Source organism: Meriones unguiculatus, chromosome 14, assembly GCF_030254825.1.
Source record: "Meriones unguiculatus strain TT.TT164.6M chromosome 14, Bangor_MerUng_6.1, whole genome shotgun sequence".
NCBI classification, from domain to species: domain Eukaryota; kingdom Metazoa; phylum Chordata; class Mammalia; order Rodentia; family Muridae; genus Meriones; species Meriones unguiculatus.
In genome coordinates, this window is record NC_083361.1 from 78,597,467 (window position 1) to 78,620,192 (window position 22,726).

At 39.9% G+C, this 22,726-nt stretch overlaps 1 protein-coding gene across 1 annotated transcript in view; it reads left to right on the top strand.

Annotated features, from left to right (window-relative positions):
* Positions 1 to 18,173, top strand: part of Prcp (prolylcarboxypeptidase) — a 52,844-nt gene extending 34,671 nt beyond the window's left edge. The window contains exons 3-9 of the mRNA XM_021658065.2: positions 1,768 to 1,869; positions 4,390 to 4,571; positions 5,201 to 5,358; positions 6,306 to 6,475; positions 12,015 to 12,179; positions 12,934 to 13,121; positions 17,518 to 18,173. Coding sequence (XP_021513740.1) covers positions 1,768 to 1,869; positions 4,390 to 4,571; positions 5,201 to 5,358; positions 6,306 to 6,475; positions 12,015 to 12,179; positions 12,934 to 13,121; positions 17,518 to 17,746 — 1,194 coding nt within the window. The 3' untranslated portion in view covers positions 17,747 to 18,173. The remainder of the gene's footprint in view (positions 1 to 1,767; positions 1,870 to 4,389; positions 4,572 to 5,200; positions 5,359 to 6,305; positions 6,476 to 12,014; positions 12,180 to 12,933; positions 13,122 to 17,517) is intronic.
* The last annotated feature ends 4,553 nt before the right edge of the window (positions 18,174 to 22,726 follow it).

The window sequence follows — 22,726 nt, forward strand, 5'->3', positions numbered from 1 at the left end:
CTAGAAACTAAAATATTTCAACTTCTCATTCACTTCTGAACATTAAGTTTTTGAGAAGCAGTGATGCTCAAGCAAGATCGATGAGATGTTCATTCTGACTGCTGATTTCGTATTTCACTGGAGCTAGCTTTTAGCCCCAGCCTCAGCGCTCTCTTTTATTCAGTGGGCATAGTAAGACTACCAGAGTTGTGACAACTGAATAATAAGATTGAAGAACTTGCTGGTGCAGATTGTTAGTAGCTGGCACAGACCTCTTTTGAAAGATAAAATTGCCCTTGAGATGCACGCAAACACTCCCTAATTGCATCATGCACCTGTTCAGTTCAGCTGCTTCTCCCAAAGCCTGAGGTCAGTCCCACAGAGGTCTGTTCCTACTCTTAAGACACTTGCAGTTCCTGCTGCAGCAGGCGGAGGAGGTCTTGCCAGCACTGTGCTGTTGAGGGGAGATAGACAGCTCTGCTGGGCAGGGCATGCAGAGGAGGGTGTGCTTGAGCTGGGTGTGGCTCAAGAAGTTGAGCTGGTGTGGCTCAGTTAGACTGTTCCTGGCTGGACCTGGGGTGTGCGGCATTAGCGAGCAGCTCCTCAAAAGAGAAGTGGCACCTTGAAAACCACAGGTGTCAGGCCAACACGTCCATTATCCCCGAAGGTGGCTCCTTTAATTCCTTACAGATTGGTCAAAATGACCAAAGTCTTTTTGAGGTTCCTATGCCTCATTAGGAAATAGTAACTTATTAAACACCAACAACATTCATCAGAAATGGCATGGCTGCTACTGTCAAATCCAGCGGTTCTCAACCTTCCTCATACTGCAACCCTTTAATACAGTTCCTCATGTTGTGGTGACCCCCAACCATAAAATTATTTTTGTTACTTCATAACTAATTTTTCAACTGCTATGAATCATAATGTAAATATCTGATAATTCCTATGATCTTTGGAGACCCTTGTGAAAGTGTTGTTTGATACTCTCAGGGGTCATGACCCAGAGGTTAAGAACCTCTGGTCTAATCAATTAATGCTGTCTGCCTTGGATGCTTTCCTAGGAAGGATGCGAGGGCACCATCAAGTCAAAGGGAAAGGGGCAGCAAATGATTAGTAGGAGCCGTCAGTGTGGAGAAAGGAAGGCGAGTGGCCCTTGGTGACCACTCTGCATCACAGCCTGTGTTTCAGTCTTGGCTCTGCCACCTGGGCGAGCACTGAGCCTGGTGTCTCAGTGTCCTTGCCTGTAGAACCACAGTGCTTGATTGAGTCCTGTTTATCGTGCTAAATAAGCGAATTATTTTATGTGTGGCTAGAATGGTATTGACACATTGTAAGTAGGAGTTAATAACAGGTGCTGTTAGCTGCTGTTAATTTCCTAATGTGTAAGGTTAAGATCCCAAGGGTGTTTAATGTGTTTATTTATCTTTTAATTCCTTTTTGTGTCTGTGTCTTTGAGGAGCAGCTTAGATATCTTTACCTCCTTCCTAGAATATTAAGCACAGTACAATTTGAAGAGTAATATATAATATTGACTCAGGGTCACAGGATCAGGATAAGAAGAGACAAAGTGAATAACAGATGAATAAATTTATCTTATTTAAGTTCCACTGTAGTACAGTATGATACAGCTATTGTGCCTCCCCTCCCGCATGGAACACACATAAATTGTATAATTTTCAGAGAGCTCTTTTTGGTCTGGCTTAACACTATTTCATATGGTTTTTAAAAGTTCAATGAGATGCTTCATTTCCCAGTTTTACATGTGTATTTGTGCATTCTTCCTAGGGGTTCATGTGGGATGTGGCTGAGGAGCTGAAAGCTTTGCTGGTGTTTGCTGAGCACCGGTACTATGGGGAGTCCCTGCCCTTCGGCGAGGACTCATTCAAGGTAGGTACACATTTTTCTTTAAGATTAAACGTTTTTGGTACCATATTTGATAGTTATTTGTTTAAGTTTGGAACATTTTATACCCACACACTGTGAGATTACTTTAACTTGAAGTGCCTGAAATGTTATCTTTTCTTCATATATAGAATTTGGACAAAATGAGAGTCTTTCTCTTTTTTCTTTTTTGTGCTGAGGATCAAACCCAAGTCTCCTTGTGTGCTGAACATTTCCACCAAGCTCTTCTCTCAGTCCTACCCCAAGACCTTTAAAGCCATGCTGTCTTTCTAATTACTTTCACTTTATAGAAGAAAACTCAGACTTATTCTATGTTTATGACTGCTTTGCCTGCTTATGGCGGTGCACCACGTGGGAGCCTGGGGCCTGAGAAGTTCAGAAGAGGACACTGCGTCCCTGGAACTGCAGTTAGGGGTGGTTGTGAGCCACGGTGCGGTGCTGGGAGCCAAACCCCGGTGCTCTGCAAGAAGCGCTGCGCCTCCTCTCAAGCTCCCTGCTGCTTGTTTATTGTTTGTATTGTTTGCAGTTCTGGGGGCCTGAGAAGGGCCTGACATGCTCAAGGTAAGGAAGGGTTCTTCCACCAAGGTACAAGTACAGCCCCTGTTAGTTTAAGTTCAGTCATCCATGCTGGCTTCAGCCTTGCTCCATTGATGCACGCAGTGCAGGGAATTTTCATTATTTCAGCAGTGTCAGTAGATAGTCCTGATCTGTAAATGAGGTACTAATTTACTGTTCCTGCCTCAGGAGCAACGAGTATGCAAATATGTGAGAAAGATTTTTTCAGTAATGTAATTAGCATATAAGAATAAATGAGCTCTATGTGGTCATGTTATCCCATTCGCTTTTCCCTACTTACAGGAGCCCCTGGCCTGGGTCTTTGTCAGCCTATATATTTAATGAACCAGATACTATTTCCTCTACTGAATGACTTTATTTTACTCATGTCCTTCCAGCTATAGCAATTTCCCACATATCTTGTTACTGATATTTTCCTCAGGGAACTCAGTTAAAGTTAGTACTATTTTAACCAAGGACCTTATGTGCTGATTATATTTTTCAAATTGCTTTAAAATATGAAAATAAATGTTACATGAAAATGTTTGTACAGTACCTAATGCTTTCTATCTCATCCAATAGAGCAATACCATCCTGTTGTGAACTGTCACCTAAAATAATTTGAGAATAGTAATATTTCAGACTGTTTTGAAAGGTTGGTTAGGAGCTTTTAAAATGTTATACTCAATGGACTTGGAAAGGGGCAGGGAGGAGATGAGGGAGGGAGGGTGGGATTGGGGAGGGAATGAGGGATACAGCTGGGATACAGAATTAACAAAATGTAACTAATGAGAAAAATAAAATTATGGGAAAAAATAAAATGTTATACTCAGTTAACTGTGTTATTATGTCATGATAAATGAGGTGAGTAAAAATAAGTTTAAAATGTACATGTGCTATAAGTCAGTGACAGAGTTGTTTATTGTCATTTGTTGGCTTTGTTCTTTAGTATTTTACATACACATGTGATTAATAGGTGAATTGGCTCCGAAACCATTGGGAAGCAGTCAAAGTAGTTGCAAATCACATCTTAACTTTCTGTAGGTTGCTACAATTAATACTTTATTAGCAAAGTGGATACCTGTTTTTTATATTATTTTTTTCTCTTTCTGTGCTCACAAAAGTTGTCAACAGCACAAGGGATGTTATACATATTATTCGAGAATTGGAAACAATTGCACATATAACATGGCACTATGTATAATATTTTTACTCAGAAACAAAAATACCCTTCAAACCTCATATGATCACTGACATCCACCCATAAGATATAAACTAAGGGTTTAAGAAGCCTACTTGTACAGACTCTGTGGGTGCTCACATCATTGTTCTAAACCATCGCCATTTATTCTGGAGGATGCTGAGCTGCTGGGGGCAAGAGCCATCACCATCCACAGGCAGTTTTGGTCTGATGAATGCCACTGTACGGTCCTTGGAAATACCTGCCTAGGATTTCATCTCTAGGGTGGTTCCTTTTGCAAATCTTCCTCAGATGAATTCTCTTGATTACAAGTACAGAGCTTTGTGAATTAAAAATAACTATACATCGTGCCTGTAGTTATTTAAATTTCTCAACAAAAATCAGAGCTGTGGCAGAGGAATCAAACTGCTAAATGTTCAAGTAGGCTATAAACAAGATCACTGTCCTTTATGGGCAGTATCTTAAATGTTAATATGTGCTAGGTCTTGCTTCTCGTATTGCATTTGAAGATAAGCTTTAAAAGTAATAAAATTGCATTTGACTAGAAAATATATCATGTTCTTCCACAAACTTAAAGTTAGTCTCATGAATTGCTTTGATGTGGGATTTTAGCTCAATTGTCTAGAAATGTATTTCACGGAAGGAAAATTGTTCTGAATCTATGCTGTGCCTCAGCTGCTATTATGTCCATGTTTATACCTGTTTTCTTTGTCTTTGTTCTTAAAATAAATAAATATATGCATATATAGGATTCCCAACACCTGAATTTTCTGACATCGGAGCAGGCTCTGGCTGATTTTGCAGAGTTAATCATACACTTGAAAAGAACAATTCCAGGAGCTGAAAGTCAACCTGTCATTGCCATCGGGGGCTCTTACGGTGGCATGCTTGCAGCCTGGTTCAGGATGAAATATCCTCATATAGTAGTCGGGTAAGCGCATTGATTCTTGACACAGTTCTTAACAGTCAAGAGAAAATTAGAGCTTCAGGTGCTCCATGCTGCATTATTTGGACACTTCTCTCTCGATTAACAACGGTATTATGGGCCAGGAATGGCAGTGCACACCTTTAATCCCAGCACTTGGGAGGCAGAGACAGGTGAATCTTTGTGTGTTTGAGGCCAGTCTGGTATATATAGTGAGTTCCAAGACAGCCAAGGCTGTGTAGAGAGAGCCTGTCTCAAACAGCAGCAACAGCAACAAAAACAGCAGCAGCAGCAACAAAAAACCCAACAGTATTGTGTTTCTAATCATCTGTGTTCTGTTTCTGTACTGAAACTGGATTTAGTGGCTGAGAGATGTTTCAGTTGTAGGAGCACTTACTGCTGTTCAGAGGACATGAGCTTGGTTTCTAGCACATGTCAGGCAGCTCACAACTGCCTATAACTCCAGATCCAGGGGATCTGACCCCTTCTCTAGCCTCCACAGGGACACACACACACACAAACACACATGCTATGTACATGTGTACACACACATTTTAAAAAGCAAAACAAACAAACAAAAATGAGTAGATGAATTACATTTCTCTCTTTTTCCTCCCATTTCCCTGAACGTTTAGAGCCCTTGCAGCCTCTGCCCCTATCTGGCACTTTGAGGGTTTGGTTTCCTGTGGTGACTTTATGAAGATTGTAACTAACGATTTCAGGAAAAGTGGTCCACATTGTTCGGAGAACATCCGTAAATCCTGGCCTGCCATTAACCGACTCTCAAGTACAAGTAAGCTTTCATTAAGAGAGGGAATTTGAAAAATCAACAGTGCGACTTTTTAAAACTTTCGTAAATAATCAGGTGTTCTTGTTGTGTTGTCTGTGTATATGTGTGTGTGTGATGCATTGTATGTTTGTATTGGTTTTTATGTATTATGTAGGTGCCCGTTATATGGTATCTGGTCACTGTTGTGTATATCTAGTGAGTATGCATGTGTGTGTGTGTGTGTGTGTGTGTGTGTATGTGTGTAGGTTAGAGGTCAACTTTTGGTGCTTTTCCTTTTTTTTTTCTTTTTTTTGAGACATAGTCTCTCACTGAACCTAAAGGTCATCAATAGGATAGGCCTGGCCAGCCAATGACACCCAGGGATCTGCTTATCTTTTCCCGTCCTGACCTGAACTGGAGTTACAGGCACACCCCACCACTTGTGGGTTTTTATATGTACAAATGAATAAATTTTTATGAAGTAAGTGCTTGATAGTATCTGGTAGTATCCAGATCAACAAAAGACAAAACCAGCATCTCATAAACTCTCTGCTACTATCCTCAGTACTTTTTCACACCTACACAACGAATCTCCTTTTGAAGCACAGGCTGATTTTCTGATTTCTGCATCTTAGTGATGAAAGTTGAATGGTATGTGTGAGTTTGTCTGTTTGATTTTGATATGCTGTATTTTGTGAAGTATTCTAATTATTAAGTGGATCCATTTGTTTTATTTAGTTATAATTTATGCATTCTCTTCACTATTCTTATTTATTTTGATAGTATTTAAAAACAGGGAATAATATCAATTTTGGTAAGTTCTATGGGTTTATCTAGTTGCCCTAAAAATTTTTGTTGAATGTTGGAAAAAGTCTTGGAGAAGTCATGTAGAAACTTGTGCTTTCTGTGAAACCAAATAGAGAATGAATGACTGCTTGTCCTTTGGATCAGCACTGTCCTTTTATCTGCAGGCAGTGGTCTCCAGTGGCTCACGAACACTCTTCACCTATGTACGCCCTTAACTTCTGCGGATGTGTCCACTTTGAAAGGATGGATAACTGAGACCTGGGTGAACCTGGCCATGGTGAACTACCCTTATGCAACCAACTTTTTAGAGCCTTTGCCTGCTTGGCCTATCAAGGTAACAGAAAAATGTCTTCTTTTGTTTGTTTGTTTTTTTATAAAACATTTTTCTCTTTTCTTGATATGCATTCTCTGACTTTTAACATCAGAAAAAAATCTCTGGGACTGTGATCTGGGCTGGGATCTAGGGCTCTACAGCTTTCTGAGCACATGATATTAAACATGCTAGCTATGTCTTCTGACCTTAGTTTGCTCATTTGAGAACTACAGATAAATCTCATCAGTTATAGCATTATAGGAATAAGAAATAAGACCAATAGTTGGTGCTGATGGAATAATACTATATGCCACATTCTGGGCTATACTTTGCATATGTAATACAATCTGTTTTGTGATATATGTATCATGCCTAGATCCATGTAATGCAGTGACTAAACTTAGTAAGTGGCAGGTTTTATCATAGTACTGAGAGACAGTGAGCTGTTAAAGGCAGCCTAAATGCTACACTTATCATGGGTGATCTGCATGCCACGGAGCAGCACACAAGGCTCTCATGTGCTGTGGTGAGGGAATGGCCTGGAGCTGCTGCCTACTGCTTTGTGACCCTAAACAAGGGAACTTCTTTCCCAGGCTCCCTGTCTTCCTGTGTCCAATAGCACAGAAGTAAACACGTGGAGTTCTGCTGAGGACCATGCAAAATGTTAGATTTGAAGAAAATCTGGAATTATATATTATGATATATTTTATGTTCTTTTTCCAGTGTGAAAACATATCACACTCATTTTTCTATCTTTCCTAATGCTAAATGCTAAAGTTTTTTCTTTTTTCTTTTGAGACAGGGTTTCTTTTTGTAGCCTTGGCTGTCCTGGAGCTAGCTCTGTAGACCAGGCTGGCCTCGAACTCAGAGATCCACTTGCCTTTGCTTCCTGAATGTTGGGACTAAAGGTGTGCGCCACCACCACCCATCTATACTGAAGTTATTTTCATGGTAAAATAACTTATTACATAGGCTCACCTTTAAACATTTTTGCTGCTGTTGTTAAGAATGTCTCTCTTAGTTTTGAAAACAGTCTGACAGAGTTCATGGTTAAGCTTTGAAGATATACTTAACGGTACTTCTAAAGTGGTTGTTGGAATGAAACAAGAATAAGTCATGTGAGAGTGCGGTTTCAAAATCACCATCCCTCTGTACAGTGATTGATCCTAGGGCCTCTCATACACCGATTTATATCACGGGTCCTCTCTTTACCTCTTATTTTCAAGTATTTTTGTTATTGTTGTTATTTACTTTTAAGACTGTAATATGTTATTTTTCTTTTCCCTTTTCTTCCTCAACTCCTCCCATCTATCCCCCTTTTTGCTTTCTCTCAAGTTCATGGCCTCTTTTACTTTGTTGATATGTGTGTGTTTGTGTGTGTATTTCTAAATGTATAAGTACACCCTGCTCAGCTTTTATACTCTATGTAGAGGATTCAGGGCTGATCATTTGGTATGGCATAAAGCAATTGTATATTCTACCCTGAGGAAGACTATTTCTCTTGCTTTCAGTATCCTTTGTTTTTCCATCCTTCCTTGTGACACACACACACACACACACACACACACACACACACACACATATATGAGCCATATATATGTCATATATATATACACATATATACATATATATGAATACATACAGATATATATATATATATGTATATATATATATATGGGCCATTTTAATTTCTTCTTTTGAAGTTGTGCTAGTTACTTCTCTTATTGCTGTGACAAGAAGCAGCTTAAGTGAGGGAGACTGTATTTCAACTTATATTCAAGGAATGCAGTCCATCCCGGAGAAGCAGCTGCAGCTGGTCACACTGTATCCTCACCAGGAAGCTCGTATTCTCTTTGTTATTTAGTCTAGATCTGAGCCTGGGGGATGGTACTGCTTGTATTTAGGATGGATCTTCCCTCCTCAGTGATACCTTTCTGGAAACACCCTCATATCCATAGCTAGATATGTGTTTCCATGGTGATTCTAAATCTATTTAAGGTGACAATGAAGGTAAACCACCACAAATGACTGCCCAGATTTCATTGTCATATGTAATAACCTTCCCATTTTAATTCAGATTTTGTTAATTAGCACCCCTCTCTCTTTCCTTTGCCTAGTTTGGCTAGCTGTTGTCATTCTGGCTTATATTTTTACCCTAAGAACCAACCCCTTGATTGATTATATGAGGTTTTCTTTTAGTCTCCATTTCATTAGTTCCAGTCCTGAATTTATTATTTCTTGCTGTCTGCTAGTTTTGGATTTGTAATATAAGTTTTCTAATATTTTTAGTATATCATTAAATTATTTATTTGAGATATTCTGATTTTTAAATAGTAGCACTCATAACTATGACTTCCTAGAACTGTCTTAATTGTATCTTGGTTAAGGATTCTGGTTAAATTGTGTTTTCTTTTTCATTTGATTCTAGAATGTTTACAAATTTCCTCTCCAATTTCCTTTAGACTCACTAGTCATCCACAGTATAATGCTCTCTATCCATGTGTTTGTATAATTTCTCTTGCTATTAATTTCTAGTTTTACTGCACTTGGTCTGGTAATATGTAAGAAATTATTTTGAATGTTTAATACTCCATTAGATTGGATTCAAACCCTACAAAAGATGTATTTGTTAGATACAATATTCTATAAATTTATGTTAAGTCTATTTAATCTGTGGTGTGATCGAACTTTGAGGTTACTTTGGTTCTTTTTAGTTTGGAGAACCTATCTAAAGATAAGAGAGGGAGAGGGGCTGGAGAGGTGGCTTAGTGGCTAAGCATGCATACTGCTGCATCAAACCAGTAAGATGCAGAAATGTACTTTGTCACCAATGACAATAAACGGACCAGACTATTGTAAAATGAGCTGTGATGTTAAAAATCACTTAATACAGAAATAATAAATGAGTGAGATAAAGGAGAGAAACAGAGAAAGGGAAGAATAAAGGAAAAGTAAAGTTACATAAAAGAATGGAAATCCCCACCTCCCAAGGGAGGAGCAGTACTGTTAGGCCACAGAGGAGGACTTTGCAGCCAGTCCTGAAAATACCTGACAAGAGGGAGTCATATGAAAGGGGAGGAGGTCCTCCCCTATCAGTGGACTTGGAAAGGGGCAGGGAGAAGATGAGGGAGGGAGGGTGGGATTGGGGAGGGAATGAGGGATACAGCTGGGATACAGAATTTACAAAATGTAACTAATGAGAAAAATAAAATTATATATAAAAAAAAGAATGGAAATGAAAGAATGAAGAAAAATATTATGGTGGGAAGAGAAAAGGGCAAGAGCCTCATGAAAAGAACAAGATAAAGAGAACAAAAGGGAAAAACAGTAAAAGGTTTCCTAATAACAAGAAAGTTAAAAAAGAAATTAAGTAAATACAAGAGAGAAACAAAAAATTTTTAAATTAGACTATTTAAAAAATAAGTAAAATTCAGCATATATTAAAAGTAAAACATATATAAAGAAGGAAACATGGGAACAAAAGAGTAAAAAGAAACTAAGGAAAAGAAAAAGTATTGCCCTAATCCTAAAACTTGGAGTTGAGGCTCCGAGGGGCATTGGACTTTCAAGTCCTGGGAGTAAGCACAATGAACCATGCCTAATTACAGATTTCTCTATTCTGAAATCCTGCACCCTTCCTGCATACTGACAAATGATCACACAAGTGTCTTGGTTGACTTTTAATTCTTTTTTTTATACTTTACAGAGTTGCCTTATAAATGAAAGACCAAGACAAATTTAGACCTTAATTTTTTTTAAATTAAAGGGCTTTGTTCCATGCTTTCTTAAGATCTTAATTCAAAGCATTAAATATTTTTAATATTTAATGCCACTTAAATATTTTTAATGGTGTGAAATGTAACCTTCTGACAAATGATATCCATACTAAATTGAATCTGCATTTCAGTTTTTCTATCTGGAAGGTACTTGATAGTCAAGAGGGAAGCTGCAGCCAAGCGCGCATGACAGGGTGTCCTGAAGAGGGAGGGGCACTTCCCCCCCTCTTGTAGTGCATTGTGTCCTCTGGCGAGGTTCTCAACTCCGGACTCTACAAGGAAATGCTTGCTAAGTTGGTGGAGGCTGTTGATCCCACCACATGAGTGACAGAAGTGACAAGAAGTGTTGCTAGATGCAGCAAAAGCATGTGTCCTCTAAGTAAATCTTACTTTCCAGTGTAAGCCCAATTGCTTGGGCTTCTGTTTTGATGGATTTCTCAGCATTGCTGTTCCCATCTGGTTATGCCTGGTTGATACGAAGAGTAAAATAGCCAAGTTAATGTGGTTATATCCTGAAACTCAAGCTTTTTGGAAAACCCTCAAATTGGTGCTTTCATTATGTAATGATACATTTAGGCAAAACCCCAAATGAACCATTTGAAATGTGACTCCAGGTTGCAATTTGTAATGTTATATTTTTCTCGTTTGAGAAGACTGAAGTGTCACTGTTAATCCTTTGTGAACCCATGCATTCTACCTGTAAAGCCCAGTCAAACATTTGTAACAAGTTCCCTAATAAATCTAGAGAAAGCCAAAAAAAAAAAAAAGAAAAGAAAAGAAAACGTATTGTCCAATAGTGAAAAAAAGTGAATATAAGAAAGGAATAGCAAAAACTGTAAAAACACAGTGAAGCTATAATTGCACTGAAAATGAACAGAAAGAAAACCACAGGGATAATACAACAATAAAAGGAAAGAGAATGAAACAAAAAGACAAGAAAAAAAGATGAAATATTGCATGTTATATAGTGAGATCCTGTCTTAAAAAAATAAATAAAGCAGTGTGCAGTGTCCCATGTTTATAATCTCAATGTCCGGGGTGTGGAGACAAGTGACCCCCTAAGGCTTGATGGCCAGCGAGCCAATCCTACTTGATGAGTTCCAGGCATCGAGATAAGGTGGAAACCACCTGAGGACTGACACCCGAGGCTTCCCTTTGGTCTACACATGGACGCATATACATGTGCATGCACATGCATGCACAAATACATCCACAAACAAAGTTTTTATAAAGTTTGCAATCTTAGGAAAATATAGTCCTTCACTCAGCAAAGATTTAGTTATTAGAGACTTTGCTAAGCACCTAGGGAGATGTTCCGAAATCAGATGCATGCAGGGCAGTATTACAGAGGCATCCAGAGAGGCGTGGTTTAACTCTTCCAGGCTGGGAAACACACAGAGGCATAACCTCAGAGAGGGGGAGATAGTAGAAGTGGGTGTCATAAAGGATGGATTGGAGATTTGAGGAGAGAGGTGAAGACTGATTTTACTTACTGGACACGTGAACGAAGGCACTGAGAAAGAAGCTAGACCAGGTGGAGAGCACTTTGCATACCATGCAGACGGCCGATTTATTTCACCAGACTACAGAACAGTTAAAGGTTGTTTTTTGTTTTTGTTTTTGTTTTTTTTTTTGAAAGAGGAAATTATTCCTCGGAAATATAATTTTTTAAGCAATGCATTAAGATGTTTATCAATATCTTATAAAAATTGAGATAATGTTTCCTCTTTGTTACTAACCTAACAATCGAGTCATCTCTGACTCTCCCCATGTTTATCTTTTAGGCAGTGTGCCAATATTTGAAACATCATAATGTGTCTGATACAGTGCTGCTGCAGGATATTTTCCAGGCTCTGAGTGTATATTATAATTATTCAGGCCAAGCAAAATGCCTGAACATTTCACAAACCAGCACTAGAAGTCTAGGCTCTGTGGGCTGGAGCTTCCAGGTGAGCATGCATGATTTCCCGGAGCTTAGTGTGCTCTTTACTAACTCGATGGCACTGTAACATCTTACCTGGCATTTTGCACCCTAACCTGCATCCAAGTCTGGCCACTGTGAAGTTGCCACATGACCCCCTCTCTCCTTCCTCCTTCATTCTTTCCTTTCTTCTCATATGTCATCAGCAAATGTATCATTGATCCTAATCTCTTAGGTTTTAAAGATAAAATAAATAAATAAATAAATCATTTATATGATCTTACCATAAAATATAGCCCGGTGAGCAAGCGAGATAAATTAACACTATAATAGACGTTGACAAGTCCTGGAAGCATCGGGTGGACACCTGAAAGAAGGGGAGTCTAAGATGACTCTGAGTCTCCATTCTCTCACCTCCACAGCAAGATTCTCAGGGTTTTCAAGAAGGCTAACTATAGTCAAGGACTATAGAAGGCTCTTTTCAAAAGAAAAAGGAAGGGAGGAAGGAAGGAAGGAAGGAAGGAAGGAAGGAAGGAAGGAAGGAAGGAAGGAAGGAAGGAAGGAAGAAAGCACAGTACTAACTTCTGGGACTTCTCAGCTCTGTCTTTCTATGAGAAATAGGGGGTTGTGTGGTAGGGAAGTTAGGGGCGGGATGGGGTGGGGGACTGAAGCTCAGTTGGAGGTTCACACCCTAGCTTTGCTACTCAGCAGCTGAATGACTGTGTAATTTATCTCTTTTCTCCTCATTTTTCCTTTGTTCCCTTTCCCACCTTGATTTTCAGGCCTGCACAGAAATGGTCATGCCCCTTTGTAGTAATGGTGTCGATGACATGTTTGAACCTTATTTGTGGAACTTGGAGAAGTTTTCCGATGACTGTTTTAACCAGTGGGGTGTGAAACCAAGGCCTCATTGGATGATTACCCTGTACGGTGGCAAAAACATCAGTTCACACTCCAACATAGTTTTCAGGTGAGTGTGCTGGTTGATGGAGACTGTTGCAGAATGGCTGAGAAAATAGAACTAGGAAAGTGCTAGGTAATAAAGTAACATAGATTTCAATACTGATGCTATTCCACTATTGCTATTGAGCGCCAGACACAAGGTAGGTGCTCAGTAAACATTTGTTGGTAGCTGAGGCCTCAGTAAATAGTAGCTGCTATAGTCTTACTTTGACTTTTTTTTTTTTTCATTGCACAGTGGTTTTCTTGGGAGGATTTGTGTTTTCTAAAACCCATAGATTTTTTTTACCGATCATGATTCTCAGTTATTTACATACGAATTCAGAAGGGACTCCATGAAGAATTAACATCAATTCTCAGGCAAATTAATATTGCCATTGATGAAGTGAGGCTGGTTGTTGGGGACTTTACCCAGATGTCTGGAGTCTGTCAGGAAAGCAGTTATTTTACTTTCTTTTTTAGATTTCCCAATGACTGGCATAGCTTTCCCAGGTCTGAACTGAGAAATCCAAGCCCACGTGCAGGCTAGGTCTCCCTGCAGCTCCAAATGCTGCTGCTAAGTCACCAGGTGCCTCGGATGACCCTTTAAATCAGATGCAGTCTGCTTGTCACGTGGCTGCAGGGACTTCTTTGTTTTGCAAATAAAGGAGGGTTTACTGTCTGAGTTGATCTTATTAATTAGAATAGTGAAAAAAAAGAAAGAAAGAAAAAAGAAGGAAAGAAAGAAAACAAAATTTGTATACTTAAGAGAAACCATCTTCTGTGTGGTTCACATAAACATTTATCCTGTAGAGGAAAATTGTGAGTCCTATTTGGTATGGGATTAGTAAAACAAACAAACAAATAAAAGGATATATTTCCCCCTATAATTGTATCCTAGGTTGCAATTAAAATACTACTGTTTTGTTTTAAAGAGAGGTATATAATAATAGGTCAGGGAATTTAAAATTGTATTTTAAATACAGATATACCCAATATACCTGAATATTTATTTATACATTTGCCTAGAGAGAGCTGATTGATGGGATTAGAGATGGCTCAGTTTAGAAAATATTTCCTGTGTGAGCAAGAGGACCTGAATCCAGATCCTTAGCACTATGTAAAGGCTGGGCATGGTGGCATATGCCTGCAACCCTACTTGCTGGTTGAGAGAGTGGAATAGGACAGATGTCTGGTGAGCCAGTCTAGCCAAAATGGTCAGCTCCAGGTTCAATGAGAGAGCGTCTCAAGAAAGCAAGGAGAGGGGTAGAGGACAGCCAACATTGACTGCCGGTCTCTGCACATACTGAGGCTCTTGCTCGCCCTACACACGTGTATTCTCATGCATACACCACAACACACATGTATACATGTTGATTGAATTCACTACAAATGAGCATTCCCCCAGATTCCTCTATTACAGTCTCATTAAAACCCTAAACAGCTTTTTTTGGGGGGAGGGGCGTTCAAGACAGGGTTTTTCTGTGTAGCCTTGGCTGTCCTGGATTCACTTTGTAGACCAGGCTGACCTCGAGTTCTCAGAGATCCAGCTGCCTCTGCCTCCCAGAGTGCTGAGATTACAGCAATCAGATGGCTTTTTTGTTTGTTTTATTTTGTTTTGTTTTTGTTTGGTAACAAAATTTTAATAAACTGATGTTCAAATTCCTATAGAACTACAAGAGACACAGAATGGTTTTGAAAAGGAAGAAAAAACTTAAACTCCCTGATTTTAAACATATTGAAGCAACAGTTTCCAGGACATTATAATGCTGACTTAATATTAGACATGTATTTGTATACTATAATCCCAAACATAATCAGAGAGAGAGAACGTAAGCCCAAAGGCTGACCTTTGTATATAATAGTCAATTGATTTTTTTGTTTGTTTTGGTTTGGTATACTGTGGCTGACCCTTATAAAACTAGTTGACAAGGGTGGGGAGGAAGGTGCTGAGGAAACAGGAGGGTGGATGGCAGGACACATGAGACTTGAGAGAGAGAGAAGAATGTTATGAGGAATAGAAGGGTACAAGGGGTATTGAGGGCTTGGGAAGAAGAGGGGGATGAGAATCAACAAAAGCAAACTTTATTGCAAATGCCACCATGAAACCAGAATTTTATATGCTAGCTAATATTTTTTTGTTTGTTTGTTGTTTTTAAGATGGCACCCAGGGGAGTCCTCTTTTATTTATTTATTTATTTATTTATTTATTTATTTATTTATTTATTATTTATACAGCATTCTGCCTGCATGTGTGTCTGCTCACAGGGAGAGGGGTGCCAGATCTCACGATGGTTGTGAGCCACCAAGTGGTTGTTGGGAATAGAACTCAGGACCTTTGGAAGAACAAACAGCCAGAATTCTTAACCTCTGAGCCGTTTCTCCAGCCCCACTAATTAATATTTTCAAATAAAATATTAGAAAAAAAGACAAATTTCAAAAGGGTGGCCTTTGTGGTCCACTTGCGTCAGTTTCCCAGCGATGAAACTGTAAGTGTGCACGCCAGCCTAATGAGAATGAATTATTAAACTCAAAAATGAAAAGATATATGACCCAGTTAAAAATAGGCGAGAAGCTAACTGTAGCACTCACACCTGTAGCTTCAGCAGAAGGACTGCTACAAGGTTGAGGCCAATAGTGAGTTCTGGGCTAGCTTGGAATAAAATGAGGCTCTGTCTCCAAACAAGGGGAAGAAGCGATAATCTTAACAGATAAGTTTTCAAATAGTGTATCTAACGGCCTAATAACACATGACAAGGTAATAACTATCAGTTGGGAGTGTGCGTGACCGTCAAGACCGCAGTGAAGACTTGCCAAAGTCCAGCTTTGCCAGAGCATGGGGCAGACTGGAAAGGTGTACGCAGAGTCAGCTGTGGTCAGTCAGGGTCAGCTGTGGTCAGTCAGGGTCAGCTGTCTGCAGGGCGCAAAACTTAAGTCCCTAGAGCTGGCAGCTCTTTAACTCAGAAAGGGGCGGCACCGAGCTGCCAGCTGGGCAAGGGCTCTGAGCTTGGTAACTCTGTGAGCTGCCAAGAAAGAAGAAAGAAAAAGAAAGAAAAAAGTTATGTACACACACACATTCACACAATGAATGAAGTAAAGGGGCTTCAATGCCTTTTATTTTTGTACTTGGGTTTGTATACTTTTTTAGCAAAAGCTCTCTGTACAAGAAGAAAGATAACCTCATAGCCACAAAAACAATTAGTCACAAAAACAGATGAAATAAAAGTTACAGCAGGGTAATAGATGACTTGATTTTCCATTAAAACTTGTACCTAATTAATCATTTTTTAAAATCTATGTCATCATTCCATAAGTTCATTGTAAGTTCTCTTTCCCACTTGGCAGTTCAGAACAACAATTTTTCATGTAGCAAGTTATAAGGTTAACAGTTTCCAAAGGGTAACAGCAGGATTATTGTTTATATGTCTTTCCATTAAGGCTCACACCTAACTAAACTAACCTAAGCTTTCTCTTAGTTTCATGAGTTCATTATAAGTTCAGAATAATATTTCTATCTGCCTTTCATTTCACAAATAGTTCATTATCTATTTTAATTCTCTAATTTATCTATTTAATTACCTATTTTCTGTTCATGGCTCTCTATCATGGTGCATTCCAAGACCCGTGACTTCACTTCCAACCTAGAGTGCATGTTTACCGTTAGTCATAAATCTGACTCAAACCTATTCTTCTTCCTAGTGAAATTTATGTGCTTGATACAAGAAGGTTCACAGAGTTCCTAGCAGCTTTTGCTGTTCTGCAGGAGGGTTTAAAGGTTTTATAGAATCAGGAATTCTATAAAATCATTATTAGGAATGATAAAATCATCTTCATATTGATTCACAGGAAACCTGTGCAACAGAGTGGAATAATTACATCAGAACACAGGCAGTGAGGATTTCTCTATGCCTTGCCAGATACTGAGAGATACAGCAATGGCAAGCATGGAAAGGCATAGCCACAGCAGGAAGCCACCCAGAGACAAAGTCCCTGGGGCCATGTCTCAACCAGGGCTCACCCATCACTCAGCTTTGCAAAAAATGGCTGCTGCTTCCAGGATGCTCACTTGCTGGCCACAGGCCCTTTCTGCACGTGTGGCTTCTGGCAGGGACTGATGTGTAGCCCAGGGATAAAGCACTCCCCTAATCACACCACCAAAGCCACAATGAACAAATTCCAAATCCTCTGTTGCTAACGAAAGTATAAAATACTGAAGCCACTTTGGAAAATTGTTTGGCAGCTCGTGAAGTAATTAAGTGATATCACATATCTCAGAATTCTGTTCCTAGGTATATGAGAGAAAATTAAGATAAACATACACATGAGACCTTGAAAGTGGTAATGTTCAAGTGAGTAATGCTCATGAGGTCCAAAAGGTGGAAACAGCATAAAATTACATTAATGTTTCTTCTTCCCTGCACTTGCAGCAATGGTGACTTAGACCCGTGGTCAGCAGGTGGAGTAACCAAAGACATCTCAGACACCCTGGTGGCTGTTAACATCCCCAATGGGGCCCATCATTTAGATCTTCGAGCCAACACTGCCTTTGACCCTTCCTCTGTGCTGTCATCTCGCTTATTGGAAGTCAAACACATCAAGAAATGGATTGCAGATTTCTATGGGAATGCCAAATTGGCAGGCCTGAGCAACTTTTAAAAAAATATTCTTTTGTTTTATGTTTGCTACACCCACATTCCCACTCACTTTGGTTTTCCTTATGTAATTGCTTTCCCTCTTTTGTCATTTGTTGGGCCAAGGTTGAGACAAGATAGTGACAGGGGTGGGTGCAGCCATCCCACCCTGGTGGCTGCTCCATCTTCACTGGCGTGGTTCCTGACTGCCATTCACCAGGAGAGCCTGCTCTCTCACAAGTGGGGAACGTTTCCTTGGTTTTCAGGTTGAAGTCTCTCTGGCCCATTGTACGTCCCCACTCCTGCCACAAAAGGGAAAGCAGAAGCTGGATTAAAAAGGCTGCAGCTGCAGCCCGTAGGATGTGTGATGCCGATCCAGGAAACGGGGCCGCTTCCTTTGTACTCCGTGATTGACTTTGAACTGTGCTGCAATAAAGAACAAGGCAGGCCTACCTGTGTGTTGCTTGTCTCCCTCCAGCTGTTGGGGAGGCAGTGTGCCTGGGCTGTTCTCAGAAAGTCCTTTCTTTCTCTCCCGCTTGGCAGCTTTCCTTCGTTCTGGGATATTTGCCACTGTGGTACTGCCAGGAAGAAATCTGGCCTTCTCCTGCTCAGTTTCTCTTTGTTTTCGAGGTCAGTTTTGTGATGATCTGGCCTTTCTAAATTCTGCCAGTTTAGGAGAAGTGTTTTTTACCTTAAAACTGAACGAATTCTATTAATAAAAATTCTTTAAAATTTGACAAATCAGCTATTTAAAAGGTAGAATGTATTTCTGTTCATTTTGTAAATAAATTTTATGGTCTAGTCATGGTTACTGATGTCCTCAGAGCCATGATACCAAGCAGCAGGTGCGTGGGGACTTTCCTGTCTGGCTTCCAGAAGACAAGCAGAGTAATTCCTGCAGGTGGCATATTTGACAGTAATAAATGGCGAGGCCTTCCCATTTCCAAGGGGTTGGAACTTTTAAGCAGCTCTCACACTGAAGCCTAAGGGGTTTTTCTCGGGCAGGAAATAAGGTTGAATGTGAACCTTTCAGGGACACAGAGTGACTAACAGTTTCTTCTGTGCAGAGAGGGTTCTTCCTCCTAGTTTCTTGTTATTTTCTCAGTCGTGTTCTTACCGAGGTTTGGAAACATTTCTTACTTAAATTAAAAACAAACAAACAAACAAACAAAAACTGTTTCTAGACCTTTGACAAGATTTTATTTTATTACCTTTTTTTATTTTTCAGATTATGATATAATTATAACATTTCTCTTTTTCCCTTTCCTTCTTTTAAACTGCCCCTCCTTGCTCTCTTTCAAATTCATGACCTCTTTTTTTATGAATTGTTATTGTACATACCCCCACACACATATTTCTAAATGCAATCTGCAGTCTGTGTAATGTTATTTTGATGAGTATTTTCAAGGTTGACTATTTGGTTTTGAGTTGCCAATTGATGTGCTTGTCTCAGGGAAGACTATTTCTCCACTCTCAGCTTCCTGCAGTTGCCTGTTGTTCTTTGCATATATAGTGGGGCCTTGTGGGCTTTTCTCATTCACTTTGGTGTCATCCTTGTTCAGCTCATGGTTAGGCTTGGAAATGGTTTAGCGGAGAACATGATTACTTTTACTGTAGGATTTTAGGGTGTTTTCTGCAAAATCTTTTTATTTTGGAAGCTTTAAGATACTTTGACATTTCATGTTGTATCAGCTGTTAGGTGAAGTTGAAATTGCATTTTCTGAAGAAATAAATTGGGCAAAAAAAGTTTTATGCAAGTATAATTTGATTCTACATCTGTACATTTTATGTATATAACAACAGTCTTAGCTGATATTAGCCTAACTTAAATGTTCTTACATTCAACTTTAACTTGAAATAGAATCCAAATACAAAACTAGCCATATTGAATCTTTATTTGTGGGCATGGTGGGTCCACCTGTAAGCCCTGGTATTCAGGAGGCGCAGGCAGGATAAGAAAGTTTCCCAGGAATTCAAAACTACCGTGGGCAACAAAGCAAGACCCCACTGTAGAAACAAGCAAGCAAAAATATTTTAAATATCTTTATAATTAGTAATGTGACTACTTTAACACATAGGAAATGGGAATTATACAGAATTGGAGTGACTTTTTAAAAGTTATCTTTTGTTACCTTAACTAGCTAGATTCATTTGGAATAAGTCAATTTAGGAAACTTCCTTAGGATGGCTAAGAGCCAAGAAATTATAACCCTGGCCACAGAGCTAGGAAGCAGCAGTTGTATAATGCCAGTGTTAAGCTATTTTACTTTTCCTTGGTTCCAAATGCAATTTTCCTGCAGCAGAAAAGTAATCAGCCCTGTTTCCACCCACTCCTTACCCTTCATCTCAGCCTCTATGTTACCCTCTGCTTTTGGCCTTCACACTGAGGGAGTTTCCAGCCTTCCCAGCTCTGATTGCAGAGGGACTGGCTATGTAGCCACTGGGCATTTCTACCTTGATCTCTCTTCTCTCTCTCTCTCTCTCTCTCTCTCTCTCTCTCTCTCTCTCTCTCTCTGTTCTTTCCTCCCTCTCCACTTCCCCTATCTCTGAATAAGGGAAACATGAGAATACAAATCTTTTTTGTTTGTCTTGGTGCTTGATAAAATATGCACCTCACTGGGTGGTGTAAGCGGTTTAGGTACCCTCTCTAAAAGGAATCTCTTAATGCTAAAATTAATGTGATTATCTGAGTGTCAGAGGCATATTCAAGGCTTAAAGAAAATCTGTTAGAATAGCTGAATGTATCTGCTTAATCCTCTCTCTAATGTGGCTGAACAATGCTCTGGGAAGCTACTAGTCCTTTTTTTTTTCTTCTGGTAAATGCTTGTCTCCAGAGGAAAGGACTTTTAGCAGCTTTTGATAGCTTTCTGCTTCACCTTCTCAGCTGCACAAAACTACACAAGACGCCTGGAGATGCCCAAGGCATCATCAGATACTGTCTCTTCTGAATACCGTGGGCAGAGCACAAGATACATGGTGGGCTTTTTTCCTGGGCTTTTGTGGAAGTGAGGACTGTGCTCTTCATGAGGAATGGCATCTTGGAGAGCACTGTTCTCAGCAGTGAGTGATAGAGCGGTTGTGGACATTTAAATTTTCACACCTGAGTTGGAAGAAAGGTTTAGCTGCTTACTCCCTGTTAAGCAGATGAAGAAGGGAAGCCTAAGAAGAGGGAAAGGGACAGAGCCGAACTTGCAAAATCGCCCAGTGACTGGGTCAGAGCTAAAGGTCGGCTCTCTCATAAGCTAGAGATAAGTCGTGTCACAGGAGTTCATTTTCAGAATTAAAGTGGAGGAAAGAACACGAAACTGTGAGGATCACTTATCAGTATTCACATGCGACATGTATGCTTTTTCATTTAAAATTTCAAATTCTTATTCTAGAAATCTACTTCCTTTCTAAATGTGTAATTTAATGTAACAACACTTTTCTGGGTATTTATAATCTAGGCAAAATGCACAGGCCCGGGAACCAAACTTGTAACTGAAAATTAACAGGGTCATATCTTGTAAGGAAGCATAAAACATATCTTAGAAAGTGCTCACTGCAGGTGATTGATGCACTTTGAATCATTAGCAATAACAGCAAAGCCTTAGGATAGTGCTTATCATTTACCAGGAATGGAACTGAATGCTTTGAGTTTCCACATTCAATCCTCAGCCATGGCTAGTGGAAACTCTTCTTATCCTGTTTCTCGGATGATACTCCTGAAGCACAGTCGCTTGGATCCTGGTGTCATAGCTAGTAAGAGCTGGGCCCATAGCATCTGTGACCTAAACTTGCCCACGGTGCGCTCCGATTTAAGAAAGAGTTCCTAGAGGAGATGGTCACCCGTAGGTTCGACTGGGAAGTTCAGTGAGTACTCGGGAGACTAGCTATGACACCGGGATCAAAGTGACTGTGGGGCCAGGCTGTGATGCCTAATGGGCCCTGTCGACGTGATTGCGTTTAGGATCACATGGAAACACAACTCGGTGTGTTTGTGAGGGTTTTTCCAGAAAGGTTTCGCCGAAGAGGCAAGACACATTCTCAGAGTGGATGCCACCACCCCATGGGTCCTGGGACTGCATAAAAAGTAAAAATTCAGCTGAGCATGGATACTTGTCTCTCTGCTTTCCATCTGTGTAGGCAATGTGACCAAGGGCCTTGTGCTGCTGCTCTGACTTCTGCACCGTGATAGGTTGTACCCTCAAACTGAGCCAAAACAAACTTGCTCTCCCTATCTACTTCCCTCCCTCCCTCCCTTCGTTGCTTTTGCAGGATGTAGCAATGAAAAAAGTAACATACACAAGTTATAATCTTCTGACTTTTGTGGGAAAAGTAGATCAAGTGTTTGATTAATTATCTGAATAGTAGCTTCCCTCCCCCCCCTTTTTTTGATTTTTGAGAAAGGGTTTCTCTGTGTAGTTTTGGCTGTCCTAGAACTTGTTCTGTAGACCAGGCTGGCCTTGAACTCAGAGATCCACCTGCCTTTGCCTCCTCTGTGCTGGGATAGTAGCTTATTTTTCAATAAAATGTGTGTAGCAAAGTTGGGATGGTTGCCACCTTTATGGTACAGAATCAACTGTCAATTCTAAACCTTTGAGGATGGGAGCCTCATAGGATAAGATGGACATGTCATTTCAAGAGGAATTCAGACTGTGGGCTTGTGAATGGCCTCATCAAGATAACAAAGATAGTTTTTGTTTCTTGTTCCGGTAACCTTAAGTTCTCTTGGCCTAGAGATACTGTTTTCAGAGGGGGCAGTACTTCTACCAGGAGGCACAACAAAGATCCCATTGAAGTAAAAACTAAGACCACCTCAGGGATACTTCTGCCACTCTTGAGTCAACACAGTAATTAAGGAGTTACAGTGTTAATGGGAGTGGTTGATTCCAATGGTGAGGAGGGGACTGAGTTGCTTCTCTACCAATAGAGGTAAGGAAGAGGTTGTAGTACAGAGAATCTTTTACTGCATCTTTTGTTGTTACCACATCTGGTGTAAGGTCAATAGGAAACCACAACAGCC